The sequence below is a fragment of the Castor canadensis genome, chromosome 8 (assembly GCF_047511655.1).
Source record: "Castor canadensis chromosome 8, mCasCan1.hap1v2, whole genome shotgun sequence".
NCBI classification, from domain to species: Eukaryota; Metazoa; Chordata; class Mammalia; order Rodentia; family Castoridae; genus Castor; species Castor canadensis.
This window is the reverse complement of record NC_133393.1, coordinates 119336499-119362474: the sequence shown is the minus strand read 5'-3', so window position 1 is coordinate 119362474 and position 25976 is coordinate 119336499. Positions and strand designations below refer to the sequence as shown.

The window sequence follows — 25976 nt, the reverse complement described above, 5'->3', positions numbered from 1 at the left end:
TCCTAGGTCTTCAGCTAATATTATTTTTATTATATTATTGTTGTACTGGGGATTCATTGTGACATTTACAAAAGTTCTTACAATATATCATAGTTAAATTCATCCTTTCCATCATTCTCCTTTATCTTCTCCCCACTTCTTAGAATAGTTTAACATGTCTTATTTTCCCATTTTCATACATGAGTATATAATATTTCCACTATCTTCATCCTCCCATACCTTTTCCTTATATCCTCCCCCATCCTATTGGTACTAACCCTCAGACAGGACCTGTTTTACCTTTGTCTTCTCTGTTTTTAGAAAATGCCATTTTTGTTTGTTTAAGACAGCTATGCAGAAAGTTTACTTGTGCTATTTCCATTTATATATGTATTATAACTTGAATTGGCTCATATAGAGGGGATGAACCAGCAAATATTTTTGATAGGTTTTCAAGTCAACATATAATTTCCACTGGCAAGCCTCTTAAGAAGAGTGGGATACTTCTCAAACATTTAAAATCTAATGTCTTTTCTTCATGTGTGTGTGTGTGTGTGTGTGTGTGTGTGTGTGTGTGTGTGTATTATCCCCAAACTGGCCATATCCAAATGAAGTGTCACTTTCCTCAAAAACTTCCCATTTCCTTGTGACTGCCAGCAAAGAGGAAGAATATAGCACTTGGTAAGCAGCATTTTATGAGACACCTTTAGAGATGAGAAACTTGAATTCAAAATTGAACTGAGGGTTTTGGCCACCAGAATAATGGCTCTTCATTGCTTCTTATCAAAATTTTTGCTAACAATTTGGTCACTAAAGCCAGGAGTTTAAGAGTCATAATTTGATCACTTCATTTTCCTCCTTCTCCTCCCTAAACAACACCAATCCAATCTATTGCAGAGTTTGGACCATGTGTTTTCTAAATATGTTGTCAGTTTATCTTCTTTTTATCCTTTCTGTCATTACCTAAGATCAGTTCCTTTTCTGGTCTCACAAGCCCACTTTATAACACCCTAAGTGTTGTCAATGTGTATTTTGTTAACATCCCTCAAAGTTACATTCGTGCTGTTGTCATCATAGGATACAAAAAAATGTTTCATAGTCAGCCAATAGGAAGATGTACCTTTTAGTTATGTTTGTTATGATTCTCATATACAAAATACACTAGCAGCATCGCTTCTTACCATTGAGATTGAAGCCTTGGTTAGGACTGGTGAGGATTTGTCCTCCCCTACTGAGGGTCACTTGTTTGGTAAAATCATCCTCCAGAATTAGAGTTATGGACTGAAGGCAGACCAAGCCAAGGTTCTGCATAAAAATCAAATTATCATTGAAAGGAATAAGGGGCAGAGACAGAGAGAGATACAGAAAAGACAGAGAGTGAGATGAAAATGGAGGGCGGGAAAGGAAAGAAGAAAGAAGGAGAGTCATGTAAATAAGAACTTCTGGTATATAAAATGTTTGAGCATGAGACATGTAATGAAATAGTTGTTACATAATCCCTTTCATGTAGCCATAATAAAATGTATCTTCTTATGAACATTAACTGTACCACATGCTTTACATAGGACATAAAATAAAAATGTTTTCAATAAAGTGCCAATAATTGTTTTCCATAGCACATAGTTAAACAACTCTTAGAATTCACTTAAGAAGTATATTAGTAAAAAAATCAGTAAAAAAATATAACAGAGATTTAGGATTTTATTTAGAAGCCAATTTAGACTATAATAAATTGCAAAGAAAAGAAAGTGTGAAAGAGCAAATAAAGTAGTTCAGAAATTTTGTTGGAAATAACTTTTATACTGTAATAAAACTAGAAAATTAAAGATTCTGTCAAAAATTTGACTACCTAGTTGAGAGATGAATGAAAGATCTTGCTTTATTTATTTTTAAATTATTGATGTATTCATTATTTTAAGAAAAGATCTACAATAAATATTCAAATATTTAAGAAATTCATCATATCTGTTCAGAATGGTATGAAATCTATTCAATCCTGTTGAAAAGTAATCTTTCCAACATAACTGGTATTGAAGTATATAAAAATTTAGGCATATTGTGCAATCATGTTAAATGTTTAAAAAACTGTACATATAAATACTTAATGCGATTAAACATATATCATTTTTTCTAGTCTAAGTTATATTTACTTTCATGTATAAATCTCTGAAATCAGCATACACCATGTAATCAATAACATATCCTAATTGACTATTAGCATTTCTTCACTTGTTTGTTGTACATAAGGCAGTGGTATATCTTAATAAGCAATGTTGTCTCAGACTTGAAGAAAATAACCATATCTACAAATATCATCATTCTTAATCGAGATATGACATTTAAGTATGGAAAATTAATGTTCCTCTCTCTGGGCATTTTGAGACATTGTTCTTACCTGCTCACAGTGAGCCTTCTGTAAGGTAATTGTGAATTTATCTTTTCCAGTTCCTTTCACAAGGATATACTGGCACATGCCAATAAAAGAATAATGTCGACCATCAAAAGTTGTAAAATGAGAATCACCCACAACAGAGCATTGAACTACCAAAATAAAGGAAAGAAAAGCAGGAAGAAGAAGAAGAAAGATGGAGATGAAGATGCAGAAAGAAGAGAAAGAAATAATGTAAATTCTTATAAAGCAGAAAGTCAACTTAGGATAAACAATCTTCCATCAAAACATCTACAGTATTAAAATTTACTGGTCTGATAAATTTATTAGACTAAATTATTCAACTTCATTACTCAATTTAATTTAAAATTTATTAAATGATAGCTCTTACACAAGTCTTATTATAGTGACACATTTTAGTAAATTTTTACCAAAGTTGCCTGCTCCATCATTTTTCCATTCATCCTCTGAGAACATACATTTATAGATTATTACATCCTGTGTTACAGAGATATGTCTTTATAAAAGTCAGTACTATCTTCTACCCCAGTAATTAAAAATTAAGACATTTTCTTCAAAAACGTTTTGAAAGATTACCTGGACAATCATGCTCAGTACAGTTCCAAACTCCACCAACACACACACTAAATGAAATTGGAAAAAGTATCAGTTTACTTATTCGTAGAAAGTATGTGAGTGTTCGCACCAATATATTGACTAATATGCCAAAGTATATCGTGTTTACAGGTTCTGAATATTCTTACTTGAAAAAAAATCTCTACACAAGTTTGATTGACAAGTTTGAACTGGCATCACCTAAGTTATTATCTCTTGTGCATCTTTTTTTATTATTACTTTTTTATTATGATATATTCATTATACGGGGGGAGGATTTGTAGTGATGATCCTGATCAGTCTTATATTGTACATTATTTACATTGCCCATATCATCTGTCCCTTTCAGCCCCCTTTGTGCATCTATTCTTAATATCATCAAGTATTGACAAGAGAAAAGAGATGTCTCCTTATGGGATATAAACTCTACCTCCCACCTTCACAAAGATGGGCGTCTTGTTCAGTACCTAAGAACAAGGTCAATTATCTGATTGTATTTTCTCTTGACATACACTGATACAAAAAAGAAAAGAGCCTGATGACATCTTCTGTTTCTTTTTGGGACTATCTTTGAGGGATTAAAGTGCTAATTAGTGACTACAAATTATAAGAAAATGCTGTAGACTTATGAATTGGGAATAAGATTTTATGAAATTACCAAAGGAAGTAGTAAGAATGGTATCATAAAAGAAAATATAAATAATCCTTTATGTAGTTTAAATAAATGCAAACTTCATCTCAGATTTTCTAGAAGAAAATAACCAATAAGTATATTATTTTAAACATCAATCATGGTAAAATTATTAACTAGCTAGATAACCTAGAAACAATTAGTCATACATTGATTACATACCATTCAGTACACTCTTGTTCAATTTTTGAACCAACTGAATAAGCTAATCCATGAAAAATACATGGACAATTTTCCAAGGAGATGCAAGTCCCATTTTCCATTATGAGGCCTATTTAAGAAAAACATATATAAACGTGCTTAAAAATAATAAAAATTACATTCTTTGAATATGATAATTCAACCAGTTTTTTTTTAACACCTGCTTATACTAGGTTCTGGAAATACAAGTTCCTTTCAAGGAAGATAACAACAACCTGGGATCTCAGTTAATAACTACTTTTTAAGGGTCTATTTCAGTGGACTTCATATTTCAATTCCTATGACTTATGACCAAAAACTCAATGTTCACCATGTAGAATAATACAACTAAGCCATACTGTCTTGAACTTGAGGGAAGAAAGGAAAGAAGGATGAAAAAGGTGTATTCTTGGTTTACTTTCTATTCATTCTGAAATAAGACAGTTTTGTACTTTTGTCACACAGATAATAAAGAACTAGGCAGTGCTACTCAATGGTCTGACAAGTAAAGGAGGCTGATTAATCACCCATATTACTATACACAGCATTTCATTAAACTGACTTTTTACAAAGCAATACTTTATAAGAAAAAGCATTGACTTATTTTGATGCATGATTTATATCCTGATGCAATCACCTTATCTTGTAATTGACTGGTAACAAATAGCTCAGACTTGACCCTAGTTCACTATAGTGGTACCAAAAGTAATCCTTGTTCATATTAAGTATATGATGTTGGGAAAAGTCACTTGACATTTCTCGAATTTGTGTATGTGTGTATATGTGTGTATGTGGTGCTAGGAATTAAACCAGGGTCTTTATGCATGCTAGACAAGTACCTTTACCATTGATCATTGAGTTACATCCCCAGCCTTCAGGTGTTTTTTAATCTGTAATAATAAAACAGTTTGAGTAAGTCCTCAGCATTCTTTATATCTCTATCAGTGAAGTCCCTGCTTCTATTATTTACTAAGTAACTTTTCATTTAAAACTAAAATCCTTGAGATCCAAGTAGGTGACTAGGGTGCAGAAGAAGACAGCGTGAGCTCTGAGACTCTAAACCTGAGACACTGGAGCCACATTTGGCAGAAATAAAGCAGCAAGGAGAATCAAAACTTTGACATTCTGAATCCCTAGCCCATGGAAAACTTCTCCACGCCACATTACACTGAGAAAACAGGAAGGCTGCCACGCCACCAAACTCTGGCTCCAAACCAGCTTAGGAGACATTTGGCAGAGCAATAGGTGAGCACCAAATGTCACACAGTTTTCCCCCAGCCACCCCTAAAATAAACTAGCATACCCCCTGGGCAGACTGACCGTCCCCCTGCAAAAAAAAAAACCAAAAAACTGAACAATAAACAAGGAACTAAAAACTAACATGCAATACAGGGATGGAGTTGCTGGAAGCACACTGGAGAAGAGGTGAGGGGCAAGGAGCTGATCTCCACATAAATTTTCAGTAAACAAAGGCTGGAAAGGCAGAAGGGCCAACAGCAGGCTGGTGATAAGCCACTGTCTGAAATAGGACAGTTAGCAGTCCACAAAGCTCATCTCCTGAGCAGGTGAGCAACATCCAAAGTCAAACAACACTGCAAAATGGAAAAATAATCAGCAAACCATCACAACACACTGACAGCAGGGGGCCAGCTGACAGATCACTGATCTTGCCCCAGAGAAAGGGGGTGAGGCAAAGAAACAAGCCCCTAGTAAACCAACACAGTGAAAACCCAACTCCAAAGCAGGACAGCTGGTGCACTACAGAGCTGATTCTGGAACCTGAGGACAACATACAACCTTAAACTGCCACACCCTACAGAGCGAGAAGCTGACCAAGCAGCTGCCACTGAAAGACAGAAGAAAAAAAAAAAAAAACACTACCCAACCACCTGGCAAGACTACAACAGAGCTTCTGCTTAAAGGATTGATTGCTGGAGGAGTAACACCAGAATTCAAACTAGGATTGAAATTCTATTGTTCCTGAACCTGGAATTTTTCATTTATTTGTTTGTTTGTTGTGTTTCTTGTTTGTTTGTATTTCTTTGTTCATCTCTCCATGTTGATTTCTATGGGGGTTTTTAGTTGTTGTTATGACTTTCACTTTTGTAAATTAGCAAATACTAAATTACATGCAGACCAGGGACAGAAATAACACACACACTTAGCTACAAACGGAATATAGCCACAAACAAAATTAAACCAAGGGAAAGAAAACAGGTGACTGAAGCACCAACTAGCCTATCAAGAACATAGTTGCATAGTACCAAGTGGAGCAATGGGAAGATGAAAAAGGGATGGAAACCATTCTCTGCCGAAAAATAATTTAACACAAGATTCAGAGGGAAATGAAGAAAACAGATACACAGTTCCAGACTCCAACAAAACAAAGATAAATGATGCCAAGGAACCCAATGATACCCACAAGAACATCCTCAAAGAAGAAATTCTTCAAGTAATCACTGAGAATTTCATGGAGCTGTTACTAGACATGGTTAACCAAAACGTACAAGAAGCACTCAAGAAATTTCAAGACACCAAAAATAAAGAATACAAGAAGACACAGAAACAAATAAATGAATTTATAAGATCCCTAAATAAACACCAAAGTGAAACAGAGAACAGTATAAATAGAGAGATAAGTGAGTTAAAGATGAAAATAGACAATATTAAAGAGGAAGAGACCCATAATATGGAAAACCTCAGAAAAAAAGAATGAAACAGAAATACAAAACACAATGGAAGGCCACTCCAGCAGTCTAGAACAAGCAGAAGACAGACTATCAGAACTTGAAGATGAAATGGAAGTTAAAGGAAAAACTGAAGAGCTATTAATCAAACAACTCAAGACCTGCAAAAGAAATATGCAAGAACTCACCAAATCCATCAAAAGACCAAACCAGAGAATCATTGGCATTAAAGAAGGAGAAAAGGTGCAAGCAAAAGGAATTCATAATATATTCAACAAAATAATAACAGAAAATTTCCCAAACCTAGAGAAAGCTATATCCATTCAGGTACAGGAAACCTCCAGGACACCAACCAGACTTGACCAAAATAGAACTACCCCATGAAATATTATCATTAAAACAACAAGAACAGAGAATATTGAAGGATGTAAGAGAGAAAAAACAACATACAAAGGTATCCCATCAAAATCACAGCAGATTTCTAAACAGAAACCTTAAAAGCAAGGAGAGCATGGAGTGAGGTATTCGGGACACTGAAAACAACTTCAACCCTAGGATACTCAACCCAGCAGAACTATCATCCAAAATAGATGGAGCAATAAAAGTCTTCCACAATATACAGAAACTAAAACAATATATGACCACCAAGCCACCATTACAAAAGATTCTTCAAGAAATTCTGCACACAGAAAATGAAAGCAAACAAAACCATGAAAGGACAGGCAGTACCAAACCACAGGAGAAGAGGCAAGGAATCAGAGAGTAACATTAATTCAGCTGCACACAATCAAACCCTCAAACAAAAACAACAACTAAATGACAAAAATCACTACATACTTATCAATATTAATACTGAATGTTAACAAACTTAACTCCCCCCATCAAAAGACACCTTCTGGCAAACTGGATTAAAAAGGAAGATCCAACAAACTGTTGCTTACAGGAGACCCATCTCATGGACAGAAACAAGCACTGGCTTAGGGAGAGGCTGGAAGAAGATTCACCAAGTCAATGGTCCCCGAAAACAGGCAGGAGTAGCAATACTTACCTCGGACAAGATAGACTTCAAGCTTACATTGATCAAACGAGATAAAGAAGGACATTCCATACTAATAAAAGGGGAAATACACCAAAAGGAAATAATAATTATCAACCTATATGCACCCAATGTCAGTGCACCCAATTTCATAAAAACATACTCTGAAGGACCTAAAAATATATGTAGACTCCAACACAGTGGTAGTGGGAGACTTTAATGAACAAACTGAGAAAGAATATATGGAAACAATTCCATTTACAATACCCTCAAAAAAAATCAAATACCTAGGAGTAAACTTAACAAAGGATGTGAATGACCTCTACAAGGAGAATGACAAACCCCTGAAGAAAGAGATCGAGAAAGGCTACAGAAGGTGGAGAGATCTTCCATGCTCATGGATTGGTAGAATCAACATAGTAAAAATGCCTCTAGTACCAAAAGCAATCTATGTGTTTAATGCAATTCCCATCAAAATCCCAATGACATTCATCACAGAGATTAAAAAATCTACCTTAAAGTTCATTTGGAAGCACAAAAGATCTTGAATAGCCAAGGCAAAACTCAGCAAAAAGAGCAATGCTGGAGGTATCACAATACCTGATTTCAAACTATATTACTAAGTGACAGCAACAAAAACAGCATGGTACTGGCACAAAAGCAGACATGAACACTTAGTGGAACAGAATAGAGGATCCGGATATGAATCCACACAGCTATATCCACCTTATTTTTGATAAAGATGCCAAAAATATACAATGGAGGAAAGACAGACTCTTCAACAAATATTGCTGGGGAAAGTGGTTATCTGCCTGCAAAAAACTGAAGCTAGGTCCATGTTTATCACCCTGTACTAGTATCTACTCAAAATGGATCAAGGACCTTAATATCAGACCTGAAACTTTGATGTTAGTACAGGAAAGAGCCGGGAATACTGTGGAAACAATAGATACAGGCAAGAACTTCTTCAATAGAACCCCAAGAGGTCAGCAGCTAAGAGAAATGATTGACAAATGGTACTACATGAAATTAAAAACCTTCTGAACCACAAAAGAAATGGTCTCTAAACTGAAGAGACCACCCACAGAGTGGGAGAAAATATTTGCCAGCTATACATCAAAGGACTGATAACCAGAAGATACAGGGAACTCAAAAAACTAAACTCTCCCAAAAATCAATGAACCAAGAAAGAAATGGGCAACTGAACTAAACAGAACTTTCTCAAAAGAAGAAGTTCAAATGGCCAAAAATCACATGAAAAAATGCTCACCATCTCTGGCCATAAAGGAAATGCAAATCAAAACCACACTAAGACTCCACCTCACCCCTATTAGACTAGCTACCATCAAAAACACCACAACAAAGGTGTTGGCGAGGATGTGGGGAAAAAGGAACCCTCGTACACTGCTGGTGGGAATGCAAGCTAGTGCAACCACTCTGGAAAAAAATTTGGAGGCTTCTTAAAAAACTAAACATAAATCCGCCATATGATCCAGCAATCCCACTCCTAGGGATATACCCAAAGGAATGCGACTCAGGTTACTTCAGGCACCTGCACACCCATGTTTATTGCAATGCTATTCACAATAGCGAAGTTATGGAAACAGCCAAGATGCTCCACTACTGATGAATGGATTAATAAAATGTGGTATTTATACACAATGGAATAGTACTCGGCCATGAAGAAGAATGAAATCTTATCACTTGAAAGTAAATGGGTGGAACTGGAGAACATCATCCTGAGTGAGGTTTGCCAGGCTCAGAAGGCCAAAAATCATATGTTCTCCCTCATATGCAGACTTTAGATCTATGGCAAAGGCAGTAGTATTGTTGGACTTGGGTCACATGCTAAGGAGAGAGCACATAAAGGAGGAATGGGGATAGGTAGGAAACCCAAAACTTGAAAGTGTTTGATGTCCCCACTGCAGAGGAGCTAATATGGTAACCTTAAAACGACAGAGGTCAATACAGGAAGATGACAGGGAAGTAGGGAAGAGGTCAGATAGAGCTGAATCAATTCATGTTATAATACACTTGTGCATGGAAGCAATGCTAGCTATCCTTATCTCAACTAGCAAAAACACTATGTGTTTCTTATTATTGCTTATGTCTTCTCTTCAACAAAATTGGAGAAAAGGGCAGAGCAGGTTCTGCCTGGAAGTGAGGGGAGTGTGGATGAGCGGGAGGGGTGGGAAGCAGGGGAGAGAAATGACCCAAACAATGTACATACATATGAATATATGAATAAGTAGAAAAAAATAATAAAACTAAAATCCTGTAATGGAAAGATATAGAGGTTTTTTTCTCAAATTAACTTCCATCTTTTAGAAAATGAAAATATGTAAATTTTTAAACAACCATGGGAAATTTAAGATTCGCATTCCAAGTTTCCTGAGATAGTTAAAAGTAATAAGCCTCTTATTAAAGAAAAGCAACCATTCTTCTCACTCACTTTGAGGAAAAAATCCTACAAGGTAGAAAATGGGAGAGGACAGCAGGGTCAAGAGGTGACCCTCAGATCACTGAGTACCAGGTTCCATAAGAGCAGTTGTTGGCTCTTCACAAGACACTTACCATCTGGGCAGTAACATCCATCAAGACAATGGAGGTTGCTCCCAAGACACTGCTTCTCAAATGTGCAGGTGGGTGGGCAACAACTGATGCAGTCCCGATGCACGAAACTATCATCACATTTATCAACTGAAATGGGCAAACAGGGAGCTAAGTTTTATTTACTCTCTTTCAAAAAAAGTTACAAGGTTTAAAAACAAGAAAGTTTATAAATGTAATTCCACCAATTAAAAATCCTTGCAAGGCATCAGTTTTGAGCACTAGAGTAAGTTTTGAGTTCTAGGATAAGAATTTGATTTCATTAGGATAAAATTAACAAAAATGCACAGGACTTGCAAAATAAACACATACTGCATGCTGGGAAGTCATCTCTCCAGTCTTGAATAGGGAAGCCAGCATGAGAACATGCTCTAGCATATTCAGTGGCTGCTCGACAATAGGTTCCATCGTCGTCCATTCTAGGAAGTAAGAGCCAGGGTTACAGAGGAAATATTGACAGAAAACCTTCCTGAAAGCCATTGACTCCTAAAAATGATGAGTGCTTGGCAAGTTCCAGTATTAACTGATGTCCGTACGTGTGTCTTTCACAGTATATCTTAAGAGCTACAACAATGTAGAAAACATACAAACATGGGATCCCAACTAAATAAGCCCAGGTTAATTGTCTCCATCAGTTTTTCAAAAATTTGACTACTTTTCTTTTGAGTCAAGGGAAAACCATACTGGAAAACATTTCTATTTTAATTATGAAATTCTTACCAGAATCCTTGCAAGCATACATACATGTACTTGTGCTCCTGCACAAAACATCCCAGACTTTTCAGAATTTAATAATCTTTAGTAATCACTAGAGCCGAGCATGGTGGCTCACACCTGTAATCACACCAGCTACCCAGGTGACAGAGATCAGTCGGATCAAGGTTCAAAGCCAGCCAGGAGAAAAAGTTAGCAAGACCAACTCTCAACAGACAAGCTAGACATGGTGACACAATGCCTATAATCCTGGATATGCAGAAGGCATAGGTGGAGGACCATGGTCCGAGGCCAGACTTAGGCAAAAACATGAGATCCTTTTGGAAAAATAGCTAAGAGTAAAAAAGAACTGGGGAGTGTGACTTGTGACTCTATCTATAGAGCACCTGCCTAGCAAGTTTGAGCCCCTGAGTTCAAACCCTAGCAGCACCAAAAAAAAGAAAAAGAATTTAATAATTAAATTCAGAACAAATTTCAATCCTTTAAAACAGATAAAATTCCATCCCAACAAAAATATCACACCTAAAATTTTTTTTCCAAACACCATGCTCTGTATTATCAGCATGCTTGAAATAAAACTGTCACTGATCTGCAGTGCTCAAAATTATTTCCATGGTTCATCATCAGTCCTTATCAGTCCTTACAATATGGTTCCAAGACATTTTTTGAAAGACTGAATAAATGGCATCTAAGTTTTAAAAAAGATTTTGAATTATTTTACTGAAGCTTGACACTTTTTTACTATTGCTAAGAGTAAATAATTTCTAATTATTTTCTTTTAATAGTTTTTAAATATTTTTTAAATATTTTAAAATAATTTTTAATTATTTTTTAATAATCACTTTAGAAGCTCCCCAAACAGTAATTTCTTATGGGATCTGCCAGTTCCCAAAGCAGATTAGCAAGTACTTTTAAGAAAACAGGTTTGTAACAGGTAGTTGGCTTGTTTTTCAACCTATCAAATTCAAAATTGAATAGCTAAATATCTTGAAATACAGTGACCTTAAGAATGTTGCGTTTTGTGAACCTTAACATTTTCAGTGTCTCTGTTGTAAAAGCCACCATCTCAAATTGCTCTTATCCTGTGCTGCTGTAATTGGAGTCACGAAGCTTACCTAGTCCAATTAACTAAGCATTAGAAGAAAAAGAGACTTGTGTATGTCAACTGCAGAAGCGCAAAAGATTCTAAGGCTAACAAACAAGGAAAGCCTTTCTGAAAGTAGTGTGAGCAAAAATTGTAGAATTCCTGGAAAAGCATTTAGTTTATGATTTCCCTTAAAATGTGTGCATGTTTCCTACAATTAATGGTGGTTTTGAAAGAAAGTTAGCAAAGTAAGTGACTATTGGTTTCCCAACCCAATATAACTAATATTAAAATACCTGTTGCTTATGAAGTATCTATGTTACTCCAAGAACCATACTAGGCACATTAACATATGACATCTCATGAAAACTCACTACAATTGGGCAGGAAAGAAGTTATTACCACAATTTACTGAGGGAAATGAGCTTAATTTTCCATGTAGGGTGTTAACTTCAGTAAGGAAAATAAACATTAAATAATGGTTATTTCCAACTCAATTAACTTTGCCAAGTCAAGATTAAAATCATTTCCTTGCTGCAAAGTCTAGCACTTTGGGGAACAAAATCAGAAAACTACAATTTCAAGGACTGGTATTGTATCATCCTTCAAGTTCCAACCCAAATGCTATCTCCTCCATGGAGCCTCTTAGGCTCTCCCTGATAAAATCAACAGTTCTCTCTCTACATCCATAGCACTTTGAGCACTATGTCAATGCCAGAGACCTATTTCTCTACCCCTTTAGAATCTGAGTTTCAAGGACAGACCACGTCTAAATTGCTTCTGTTTCTCCAAGTGAGTTACAGTGCTCACCTCAGGATAGATGCTCAAAAGATGAATGTTGAATCAAATACTATCACAATCCAATCAGGAAATTAATTTGTGTTCAGTCAACTGACTTCTTCACTCTCCTAGTATAGGATCCCTGTGATTCAGTTTCTTAATACAGGGAATGAAAAGAATTGTTCATGTGCTATTGAATGGAAAACAGATTTTAAGTGCATTTTGTCCTGTAAGAAATATTGAAGGAAGTGAAAGGCTAGCCCTCACACCTTCCCACTTCCATTTTGTCAATAACCACTTACTTAACTATGATCCCCTTTTTCTTGTATTACCTCCTACCCTACCCCAAAAATCAGCCTCTGCGCCTTAAGGTATCAGCTCGTTTAAACCAGTTCATAGTGTTCCTCTGTCCTGCTTTTTGTATTTGCCCTAGAGAAAGCAGATATCAGAATTTCAAAAGACAAAAAACGTGAATTTTTCAATGATGAAATTTCACAAGAAGCAGATTCAGCAGACACTATTTTCTTGTTCCCTCTTTTTTTCAGTTAGAACTTTCAAATTGTTCTTGTGTAATGGCTATCCTTACATCTAAGTGTGGTCATGTTCAAAAGATTAATAAGGGAACATGTATGATTCTTCCCTATCAAAAACTGCCAGCCTCTTTCTTTTCTCCTTTTCTAAAGGCTGAAATCTGGACACAGTAGTGGTGAGCTACTGTGAGTTTGGATCATGAAATTAAGAATACACTAGGCCAAATGGATGGCATAGCACAAGATTGTGGTATCCTTGTGAAATGTATGGGACAGGGCCAGATATCGACTCAAGAGCACTGAACAGCATGAATATTTAAATGAAATATAAACATTTGATTTAATTTAATCTACTGTTACTTCAGCTATTGAAGTAGCCAAACAATATCCTACACTAATAAATGAAGAGTAACTTTTCTGAACCTATCAAATGAAACTTCATTTTGGCCTACATGAAAAATTGGTCCTAAAGATGTTAATGATAAGGCAATGGAAAAAACTTCTAGACAATAGTTCAAGAATGAGTCACTATGGAAAAAGAACAATCTGAAATTTCATATACATGGCAAAATACAGGTCACAGCCTATCTAGGGAACACTTCAAAAAAGAGATTGAGTAAAATATAACAAGTAACGTAACAAGTAGCTCTTCACTTGATCTTAGCCAAAAGGCCGAGAAGCGATACAAGTAGCTCTTAAAGAAGAAATAAAACCAAAAGGAACAGAATTTTTTAGCATGTAGTAAGATCACTTTCTGCTATTTTAAAGCTTCTGAATTAGATCAGGAATCTCTGAATTTTAGAGACTATACATATGAGTCAGTTATAACTGCACAATCCTCAAAATTATCAGATATAACAATTCAGTTTATTTTCATATTTGGAAAATATCACTATATTCATTACTTTTGTAATAACCTCAATTTAACTGAAGAGTGGTTGCAGGTGACACAGTTTCATACTATTTCTACTTTTTTGCTTTGTTCTCAACTTTGATAAACCTCCTAACAAGCAACCCAAGATTCCATTTTAGTGGCTTTACTCAATGAAACCTAGTTTAGTCTTTTATAAAATGTTCCGGTGTGTCCTTTATGCTTCTTGAGATGCATAATATATACAGATATGCTAAAATTCCTTAAAATATTCTTAAACTTTCAAGATGTCTAATCACATACACTTGGTAAGTTTTTGAAAAGAAGTGAAAATACTTTACTCAATGATGGGTAATTTGTCATGAGTTCCATGAGGAGTTGTTGCCTAGACAATTTCCTATTCAAGATATTCTTAACCTGGGACTACACACAGGCATCTGTGACACTGGACAGGAAAACCATCACATGTCAATTTAAAGTCATTTCCAACTGAACCTTAGCATTGCCGTCAATTATGCAGATAAGCGACACATCACAATGTTCTTGGCAATGTCTGTGGTTTTGTCACCAGCATGTCTTGTTTTTACATTTCCTTATTTGAATTAAAATCCTTAAAGATATACAAGATGTTGTTTATACTGTGTCAAATTGTGGTAGTTATTAGATTGGAAACATGTTAAACATCACAGATATGTATCAAAAATTCATTTATGTTATTATTTTGATAAATATTTTGCTATAATTAATTTCTCTTGCAATCTTATTGTTATATTTTGTGCATTTCAAACATTATTTTGAAAAAGGGTCTATAGACTCTCAAAAGGAGTCAGTGGCTCAAAAATGAAAGGTCACTACATTCAGATCATGAAGCCATGGAAGACATTTGCTCTGTCCTTGTTATACAGTACACTTTTCTTTGGCAGTACTAAAGTTTGAACTCACAACCCTCAAACACCCTACCACTTGAACCATGCCTCTAGCCCTTTTTATTCATTAGATAGGGTCTCATGTTTTTTGCCCTGGTCAACTCAGACCACAATCTTTGTACCTGTGTCTCCTGTGTACCTGGATGACAGGCATACACCACCATGACCAACTAATAAGATGGAGCCTCACCCAGACTGATCTCAAATGATGATCTTCCCAATCTCTACCTCCTGAGTATTTGGGATTACAGAAATGAGCCACCATGCACCCAGCCTTACAGTAAATTTTTAATAGCTATTAGCAGTTTCTGCTTTATGTTGCCCATTATATTTTGCAAACTGTTGAAAAAGGCTGTTAGAGAAGTGCTTTTTGCATAATGAAAATGTTATTGCAAATACTAATCATTTCACTTACTTGCAAAGATCATTAACACAGCTGGCAATATATAAATATGGATCAATATATTCATGGCAGCTCAGAAAAGGAAACTGTAGCAGTATCTGACACTTGAAGAAGATTGCCTGTGCAAAAACAGATGCCAGTCACCAGAACACATTTCTTGCTGTGTGTGTACTCTCATTTTCCATTTTAAATGATCTATTTCCAAGACATTCTGTTCTTACCAGGAAAAAGAAGATAATTTATACTTATAACTTAATCAATGGTTTTCTGACTATATATTGTTGTGATGAGTACTATATTTATTAAATGCATTAGATTCACTAGTTCTGAATTTATCTTATAGTCATTCCCTGTTGCAATTATGTATCCTGGATTAAGTATTTTAATTATGATGTGTTGTCATTAAAACTATTTAATGCTAAATACACAAATAATATATATGTGTATTAAGTCCAACAGGCACAGATTTTTCATATCAAATTTACCTCAAATGCTGGCATTCCACTGGAGCATGGATTTGGAAAGTCTGAGGGTGTGGGTACACATTTGGCATCATCTGGAGTCTGCACCAACCAATTATTTGCAAACATAGCAATGTCTTCTGTGTAATCCTCTATTTCACACAAACATACACACACACACAAATAGTTTAACTGTGTCATTTTCAACAAGCATAGACACTACTCTCCAACATTAACTTCCTAGTCAAAAACTTATCATTACCAATGTGGTATCAAACTACCACATTACTTTAGCATAATAAAAAATAATTTGTTTTTCATATTTTTAAATTTTTATTAGCATATAATAGTTGTATGGGGGATACATTGTGATGTTTACATATTGCTTACAATATATTTTAGATTTACCTCCTCCGTCATTCTCCCTCCTACCCTCCTCCTTTCTTAGAACAATTTCAACAGATTCCATTCTTCTATTTTCATATTTGGATACAAAATACATGCACCATATTCACCCCAACTCCCCCTTTCCTTGTGCCCACGTACCTCCCACTGGTACCCACCACCAGAAAAGACCCTCCTGATCCTCACTTTTTAACTTTAGCATAATAAAAATAATTTCAATAAAGTGTAGGTACCAAATAGAAGTTTGTACTATTGGAGAGAAAAAGCAAAGTGCATTGAAATGAGAGGGAGAAAGATAGAAAGGAGCTAGTACACCATACAGACCAAGAAAGTGTTAACAAGGCAGGAGAAAAAAATATTCACATAACTAAAATGATAAATAAATTAAAGTTTCAGACAACTCTCTTATTATATCTGACATTAGTCAGAACCTTATCAATCACATAGACAATGAAAGACTGGAAAAGGTATCTGAGGAAGAGAAGATTGAGAAACAAATCTATCTCATCTAAATATGATGAGTAGTGGGTTTGAACGTGGTCAAGGAAAAGCCTGATGTTAAGAATTCTGAAGCCATCCCAGCATTATTCCGAAGCTCATAGATGAACCAACAGAGATTTGGTGGTGAACCCTCTGGACTCTGAGCTCTGAGTAAAGTATAAATTGTCTCACTATCTGAGCTGTGAACAAGATCAGGGCTTGACATGGAAATTAATCCTGCCCTACATTTAAACAAAGACTGAGTCCTGTATCTCTTGGACTTGGCAGAACTGAACAGGGTGATATCTTGAAGCTCCATCAGAGATGGTTCCATTTAAGATTTTAGCTGCAGGTTTTTCACCACACAGATGCGATGGTCATAGGTCTACTACTGATGCCAATGCCCTGTACCACTGAAGCAGAAATCGCAAGCCTTATGTTTCACCACTTTCCTGGTCATCTTCAAGACAGGAAGGCAATATTCATGTGATACTACCAAATGCTGGGAAGATTGTGTAAATTCATACCTGTAAGAATGCTTCACTCTCTTAGTATAAAACTCTAAACCTCTCTGTGGCCTGGAAGACTTTTGCATGATCTGGCACCTATACTACCTTCATATGACACCACTCTCCTCCTGTAACCTGTTCTCCTTATTCTCTTTCTCCTTCTCTTCTTACAGTCATTCCAGGAGCAAAAGGCTACTCTTCAAACACTCAAGCTCATTCCCATCTCAGGGTGCTTGCTCTCGCTCTTCCTCTTTCAAAACCACTCTCCTGTCAGATCATCCCTCTACTCCTTCTCTTCCTTCATTTAAACCTCTTTTAATGTGACCTCCCCAGAGAGGCCTTTTCTGCCACAGAATCTAGCCTAGAGCCAAATGTGACTTGCTCTGGCCCTCTTTATCTCCTTTTCCCACTATTTTATGACTGTTACTGGTCACAAAAATTAAATTTTAATTTGTGTCTTCATCTTCTACCACAATATGTAATACATTAAGGGAGAGAGATTATCTTAGCTGTTCTATTGTTGCATCCCTAGTTCAGTATCTGGCCTATAGTGGGTTCTCAAAATATGCTTACTGAATAATTAAATGACTAAATATAGGGAGTTTGTAATACTTACTAAATACATTATTAGAATCCCTGAAGTTTTCAAATTTGTCTGGCCTGCTTTATTATCTGAAAATGTCGCACACTAAACAAAGATGGACCTGTAATATATTTATTTAAAAACAGAAAAACTAAATGTTCTTTTAAAGTAAATTTTTTAAAAATCTGAACAATCAAAATATTCCCTAAAGGTGCACTTATTTTAATATTTATGCACAAATTTTAACATTACTAAACCCAGGCAATCCTTCCAGGTACATTTTAATCCCAGCTTTCAATCTCTTACTAGTTATTCTTACTGCATTGTGTTAATAAAGAGTCACAAAAGTTGTTTATCATGAGACTTTAAGTCTGTATCTATTGGTAGTCTGGGAGCCTGCTAAACTAAATTCCAAAGCTTCCTATGAAATATGCTCTAAGTAGAATAATTTATTGCCCATATGAGGACAATTTTGATAGGAAAGAAGAGGCACTATTGATTATCATGCTGGGAAAAATGAGAGTAAACCAAACCTCCAAGATGATGCCTAGCAAGACCCAGGCATGAATTATGAAAATAGAATTATTGACAACAAATTAAAACCTTCTTAGACATACAGAAATTCTAAAAAGTCTCATTTCTTTGTGAAGTTATGCCTGAAGAATGAGTAGGAATGCAAAGAGAAATTCAATTTTAATTACATTTTATGACTATGCCTTCAATGGCAGTCAGTCAAACTATCCAAGTCTCTAAAATTTGATCTGATCAGCAAAGTGAGGATTGAGTTTCAAAAACTACCAGGCAGTTTAAAGCCAAAGATGATACAGCTCATCTGTGGACATTTTCTTTCATTTTTGCAATGAAATAGAGGGAAATTTTATAATGAATTACAGGGAAATTGAAGGGTAGTTTTTGTTGTTGTTGTTGTTGTTTAAAATTACATCCCTACAAGTTGCTGTAAATCACATTTTTTTAATTACTCTGCCAGATAAAATAGTGAAGAAGCTGAAATCTCTCTTTGGGCTCATCCTAAATACCCTCAAGACTCTTTCCTGCCTTCTGCCAGTTCAGCTATAATTCAGTGCCACCTGCCAGTCTTCCCTACTCCTAATCCCCTAACACCCTTTTGTATGCTGTCCAGTCTGTCACTACAAACAACTATCTTATGCTCCAGGTTACCGGGATCTGTCTGCCCCTTCACATCAGGTCCCTCATCTGAGTCGCTCTGCCTCTAACCAGATATTTTCTGTCCTGACCTCCACACCACACTCTTCAGATGTCCTAGGGGAAATTGTCCAAAGCAGTCTTTTCTAACTCTAACACTGAGAACTCAACTATTATTTTTTTCATGAAGACTTGGTACAGCAGAAAATTAATAATTACCATCCAACCAGTTCTGCCTAAGTCTAAAACCTTACTAATACAACTGCAAGATTCCAATTCTGTGAGCCCTCTCATTCCAAAACCCAACTGGATACAAAATACCATTTTCTAATGATCCCAATACTGTGCATTTGCACTGTGCTCACAAACTTCTGAGCACTTTCATTTGCATTTCTCATTAGCTATCCACAGGCTGGGCAGCTCTCAGGGCCATTATTACTATCTACATTTTACATATGAAGAAACTGATCCCAGGGAGTCTTGCTCTCTAATCTAGCTTCCAGTAAACTAGCTCTGATGATGCATTATCCATCATGGGCAAGATGTTTGCATTTTAATAAGGACTTTTTAAAGCTACATAAAAGCATTTTCATTTCAGTTCCATTACCGGCCTATGGAGGAATACTTGGAGATGATTAACAATTAAATAAAATGTACTAAGTATTATTCCTATGCCAGGCTGCCTAAGTGTTTCACATAGATTGTCTCACTTAGTCCTTGCAATTCTATGAAACATACTGTCATATTATATATAACTTAGGAAGTTTAATGAATGGCAATGCAGAATTTGAACCTCATAGTCTGACTCCAGAGCCCACATTTTAGGTGGTCCTTTTAACATCTATTAAACATAGCATATAGGCAACTACTCTCTATCAATTGTTTAATACATAATAAAAGTTATTACTTAGCAAACTAGAGCTTAAAGGCAGTTGTTCACATAAGGTTCTGAGCACAAGATTGGAAAGCAATGACATCTACAATCCAACCCTAACAGAATCACGTACACATTATGTTATATTGCACACAACCTTGTGTCTTCATTGTAAAATTAGGAAAATACTTCCATTTTACAGGATGTTGTGAGGTTGGGAATAATATAGCTATGTACTCATTAACTATTATTATAAACAGCAGCAAAGTATATTGTTATTATTACTAACTATGCTGAGTTCAGAATTATTGTCCCTCTTTTACATCTGAAACAGAATCCAAAAGATTAAATGATCAAATTATAGAATTTGTAAGAGTTGAAGCAAGATTCAAAGCCAGATTCACTGCTAATAAGAACAATACTCTTTTTTTCTTTTTTTTTTACTGCACCTGTGTGTGTGGACCTAAGTCAGGATTATGGATTGTGGCTCTCTTATTGATTCCCCTGCACAGATACCTGAATTGGAAGAGACTCAATACTAATAACTCACCAAGGTAAGATTCATGACTTAGATTTAATAGATGACCAGATAGGTACATAAAAAAGCTACTACTCAACTTTTTAATCCTCTTCACATTTCATTACCTTTATACAACTATTATTTCTCAGTGATCTAATTTATTCCCATCAAGACTAGACACAAAATAGCTTTTGTCCTAAAGCAAACATGTTTGGTCCAAAATGGTTTGAATCACCAGAACATAAACTCCAAGAACAGAAAGGTCTTTATTTTGTTCACTGGGGTCTACCAAGTTCCTGTAGCAGTAGATATCGATGTACCCCCACGCACCTGCTACAAAGTGAATACTCAATATTTGCTAGATGAATAAGCGCGTATCTTAATTAGCAAATATAAACTAGCTTTTGGTTTTCAAGAATGACCTCAAAATGTTTCCTTCTCAACTTCACTTAAGATCACTGAAGCAGGCAAGTGATAGGCAGGAATTTTCGGCAATGTATGTCAAGTCTGTGTTCTTCCTACTTGATCAGTGGAGAAAGAAGACTTTTAGAAAGCACCCATGAGTTTCGTCTGCTCCATTTACTCACCTTCCTGAATAATGAAATCATCAGATTGAATGTCATTGTAGTTTCCACAGAGGCCACATGGTTTCCCTTTATGCTCTTCAGACAGCTTGAGGTAAATTCCCGATATTCCATCCCAAGCCATTGAAAAGCCAAAGGGTGTTTTCACCAGAATGTAGTCAGCAAGTTTTTCAATGAAAACCTGTCCAATTGTCTGGGGCAATTTGAAACTTGAAAACAGAGCAAAGGCAATCTAAGACTTATGATGAAGGATCAATTAAAAAGGATATATTTTCTTCTTAAAGTGACTCAGATAATAATTAAGAGAGAATCACTACTCAGTTATTAAAGTAACTGTGCAGCAAGGTCCCCAGAGCAATCATCCTGTAGGAAATATCAGCATCCTTGAAAACATTAATGTTGAAATTAAGACAATGGAAATAATACTCTTCCTCATACTGACTTGGAAATTACTTACAACTGGATGTTTCTTTCAACCAACCAAAAACACACAACTGCTAATTATAGGTGGTTTTTAAACTCTGAAAAATAAATTTTCCTATTTAAAATAATAAGGGTTTATCTAGAGAGTTCAAGTTAATCTAAAATTTCTATTCAACAGTTTTGAAGTAAAGACAAGCAGTGGTCAAAATATGTAAACACCCTTGAGTTCTGATTTTGTTTAATTTTATTTTTAAATTTAATTTTAATTTTGTCTAATGTTATTCTCAAAATAGCTACAAGGATATAGAGTCTTCTATCATCAAAATGTCACACTGGCATAAATCACTGTTTTCTAAAAGAAAAATGTTTAGGGATGATTAATTATAATTTACATTTGAATGCTACAGAGAACATTATAAGAATACTTTGTCATACAGTATTGTATTCATAATTTTTAAACTGAATACAACTTGGCCTATTTAAACAAGGATCTCATAAAATATGGAAGCTCCTGGTACAGTGTCTAGCTTTCCTATTTTTTCACAATCATGTGCACATACAAAATAAGTAGGAGACATAAGGAAACCAAAGAAAACTAAATAGGACATTTTAAAGGCAAAGTAAGTCACCTAGAAAATACTTGAAAGATCACTGTTCTCCTTCCATCCACAAGAATTGCAGAAAACAGAAGGCACTGGTAACAAACTGGTAGTATCTCATTTCTATTAGGATAGCCATGTCAAAATAAAACTATGAACCATAATATGAGTAAGATGGGTGGTTAAGGGTATATTCATATGCTTCTCTCAAAGCTTCAAATTAGTGATTTCCTTTCCAGAAGGAGCATGGCTATATGCAGCAAAAACTATAAAACTATGTGAGGATCAGGCAAGGTGGCTCATGTCTGTAATCCCAACTCCTTGGGAGGTGGACATAAAGAGATAGTGATTTGAGGCCAATCCCAGCGAAGAGTTAGCAAGACCTTATCTCCAAGAACAAGCCAAGGGTGGTGACACATGCCTATAGAATCCCATCTACTCAGGAGGTAAAGGAATGACCATATTGAGTTTGAGGTTAGCCAGGGAAAAGTAATCAAGTCTCTATCTCAAAAACAAAATATAAACAAAAAGGGCTGGGGAGTGGCTCAGGTGGTAAGGCATTCAAGGGCTCATTTGTACTAATGTCACATATTTCACAGTTGATAGAAGTGAAATCCAGAGAGGTAAGGTTTAATGTGCTGAGCCACACACATCTGAGTTCATTCTGGCAAATATTTCTCTTGCTGTGAGTTTGATCATAGGCCAGAAAGAGCATTAGTATAAGCAACATTGCTGACTAATAAGAAAAATCACTTTTTCTGTCATACAACTGGAAATTCTAATGGAAATGCTTTTCCTTTATAAAAACTAAATGTTATATTTTCCACTAACCAAATATTATATGTTTCTACTTGAAAACATATCTGAGTAGCATCTCCTTTTTACAAAACAAATAATTTTAAGTGTCAATTGTATTACCAAAACTCCCATATAAAAAAATCCTAAATTAGGCTGGGTATGGAAGTTCACATCTGTAATCCCAGCTACTCAGGTGGCATAGATCAGTAGGGTCATAGTTTGAAGCCAGCTTTGGCAAAAATTAGTAAGACTCCATTTCACCCAACAAACCAAGTATGGTGGCACTTGCCTGTGGTTTCACCTATGCAAGAGGCCATAGGAAGATCACGGTCTGAGGCTGGCTCAGTCAAAAGCACAAGCCCCTACCTGAAAAATAACTAAAGCCAAAATGGCTGGAGGTATAGCCCAGATGGTAGAGCACCTGCCTGGCACATGGGAGGTCCTGAGATGAAGCCCTAATACTGCCAAAAAAAAACCCCCAAAATTAATTGTTTAAAGAAACTAATTAAATTTAGAGCTAAGAGATACATATTTAACTCCATTACTTTCCCGTTCAAATTCTAAATCTTCTTTTATCAGAAAATGATGGCAATAGTGAGCCCCAGAGCTGTGAAGGGAGCTTTGTCAGTCTATGACAAAATTCCCTTTGCTTTGCCCAAAGCCCTTTCTAAACCACCTGTTGCTTCATGAGGAACCTAAACTGAGAAAAAGCATCATTGGCTGTGAGGATGTTGTGCTGGAAGTAATCCCCATGGCTCAAACACTTGATAGTAAATTCTTAACGATGGATAAAATTGTTCCATTCCACAATTTATTTTTTCTGGCATAGCTCCTCTAGGAAATATTTTAAATTGAATGTCTCTCTAATTATTTAGATTGGAAGGTAGATTTTTTCCACAGTATTCCTAGTTTAAAATGTAAAACCTTCTGTCAAACATATAATCATCCCCTTCCCCAAAAGTCTCAAGTCATATCCTTGGCAAGCAGGCTCCAGAAGCAGCTCCTCTCTGATCTGACCAACAGGGACAGTTATTTACTGACTTTGAGACTTTGTCAGAACCTCAAAGGAAAATTTCAAGTGACACCCAAGCCTCATGCACATAAACTTGGAAAGGTCCTCCAAAATCTTTTCCAAAATTAAAATCTTTACAAAAGATTTTTATAAGTCCTGCTTTAAAGAAAAAGAGAAAATATTTAAAGGGAGAAAAAATAATCAGAGTTGGATTATAAACATATCCTTTGAATGCCTCAGGAAAAAATGTGATGATCTTATAATCAAATATGTAAACATAGTTGGATCCTGCGCAAGCAGAAGGAAGATTAAACTGTCTGACTTCCTGGCCACCTGGTTGGCCTCAGAACCTGCAAAGGGTTTGATATCTGTGTCATACAACTGTGAGGATACTGTCCTCTGCTCCACAATTCACTTCCAACATGACATATTTGAAAATCCTATTTATCTGTGGTGTTATTTTCATTATATCATTTTTCATATCTTACCTGATTCCATTCCTTTTTACTTCATGACCAGAAATTCGAATTTCCTCTTGGTTTGAAAAGAATAAGCTGATTGACCGATAACAAGAGTACACTGAACCAAAGCATTTGGGGCTATTATGAACCTTTAAGGGAGAAAAACAATAAAAAAGTATAGGAAACAAAAACAAGAAGTAGGATCCACTTGGGTTAGGAAGACAACAGTGTGTTTACAGTTCTAGAGCATTCTCTGTCCCATGACACTTCACAAAGTTACAATTACATTTAGGATTTTTGATAGGAAAGAAGTATTTACCTCAAAAATTAATATTCTAAAGCTATGTGATATGTACTAGAAAAAAATAGTTCTGATAGGAAAACTGTAGGCACATAAAGAAACATATTTGCAATATTTATGTCTATATTTTTTACCTGTTAGTGAATTGTGAAAGAGTCACAACGGCAGCTTTATGTTAAACAATATTTAAAGTTTGAAAAAGTGGTCACAAAATTCACTAAAAATAAAACATAATTTTATTTTTTTTTATTCCCAGATACTTTAGAGAAGAAAGAGGTAATAATTTAAAACAAAGAAAAAAAGAGTAGAAGAAGAAAGGAAGAAAAGAGAAGATTAAAGATTTTCTCATCCTATAATAAAATTAATCTCAGAATATTCTAAGAGTATAGTATAACTAATGAAAATTATTGAAGAAAATATAGTTATATAAATGGAAAATAACCCTCGAACATAAACGTGATAAGAAGAAATCACCAGTAATGAGGCAGAAGTTAAAGACTGAAGTAATTTAATGGATATGGATCTAATGGTTAATCAGTAAATTGCACTGACTTCTCATTTTTTTACCAGGAATTTTGCTAGATTCTGGGACTACCTCAATCAAAACAGATGAAAATATCTTCCCTCATGAAACTTTTATGTCATACGGCAGATGTTTAAAAATATAACTAAATTATAAGTAAAACATATACTATGCTAGATAACGCTAAGAAGAAACATTGAGCAGGGAAAGGAGACAGTGTATGTGTCAAGATTTGGGGTTCAATTTTTGATTGAGTGGCTGAGGAAGGCCTCTCTGAGGAAGTGAGATTCAGGTAGAGGGGGAGTGTACGAGCAGGTCATACACGAAATCTAGAAGCCCCTTCTAGGCAACAGGAACACCAAGTATAAAAGCTTGAGGCAGGAGTGTGCTGAACATGTTCTCAACATACAGAAAGCCAGCATCCTACCCCATGCAGGGTGGTAGAGGACTCTTCTTTGGAGAAACAAGACATATAGATACTAAGATGTGAGAGTTTAATGAAACTGGATGATCGATTTCACAGTAGCCAAACAAGCCCCCTTCATATAATCAGAGTTTCCAACCAGCTTTTAGTCTTATTCTCAAATGTGAACAAATATTTAGCAATCACTAATCACTTGATGAAAGTATGAAGCATGAAAGACAGACACCAAATAAGCAAACAAAAGCAAGAAAATTAAAAACAATTCAGAAAAGTAACTCTCAAAAGTCCACAATTAAGCTCTTCAGAGTGAACAGTGAGTATATACCACCATAAAACAAGATTAAAGTGCTGCTAAAAGGA

At 35.5% G+C, this 25976-nt stretch overlaps 1 protein-coding gene across 17 annotated transcripts in view; it reads right to left on the bottom strand.

Annotated features, from left to right (window-relative positions):
- The window catches only part of Otogl (otogelin like), a 225051-nt gene that overhangs the window by 91886 nt on the left and 107189 nt on the right, over positions 1-25976 (bottom strand). For 15 of the 17 annotated variants that reach the window (XM_074084013.1, XM_074084010.1, XM_074084011.1 and 12 more), the window contains 10 exons: positions 24396-24517; positions 21079-21284; positions 15981-16108; positions 15508-15614; positions 10500-10606; positions 10152-10277; positions 3837-3945; positions 2966-3012; positions 2375-2520; positions 1161-1284 (listed from right to left, as the gene is read on the bottom strand). In XM_074084013.1, coding sequence (XP_073940114.1) covers positions 1161-1284; positions 2375-2520; positions 2966-3012; positions 3837-3945; positions 10152-10277; positions 10500-10606; positions 15508-15614; positions 15981-16108; positions 21079-21284; positions 24396-24517 — 1222 coding nt within the window. Of the gene's footprint in view, positions 1-1160; positions 1285-2374; positions 2521-2965; positions 3013-3836; positions 3946-10151; positions 10278-10499; positions 10607-12795; positions 15487-15507; positions 15615-15980; positions 16109-21078; positions 21285-24395; positions 24518-25976 lie in introns of those variants that run through there. The other 2 variants (XM_074084024.1, XM_074084023.1) reach the window with 2 other exon arrangements.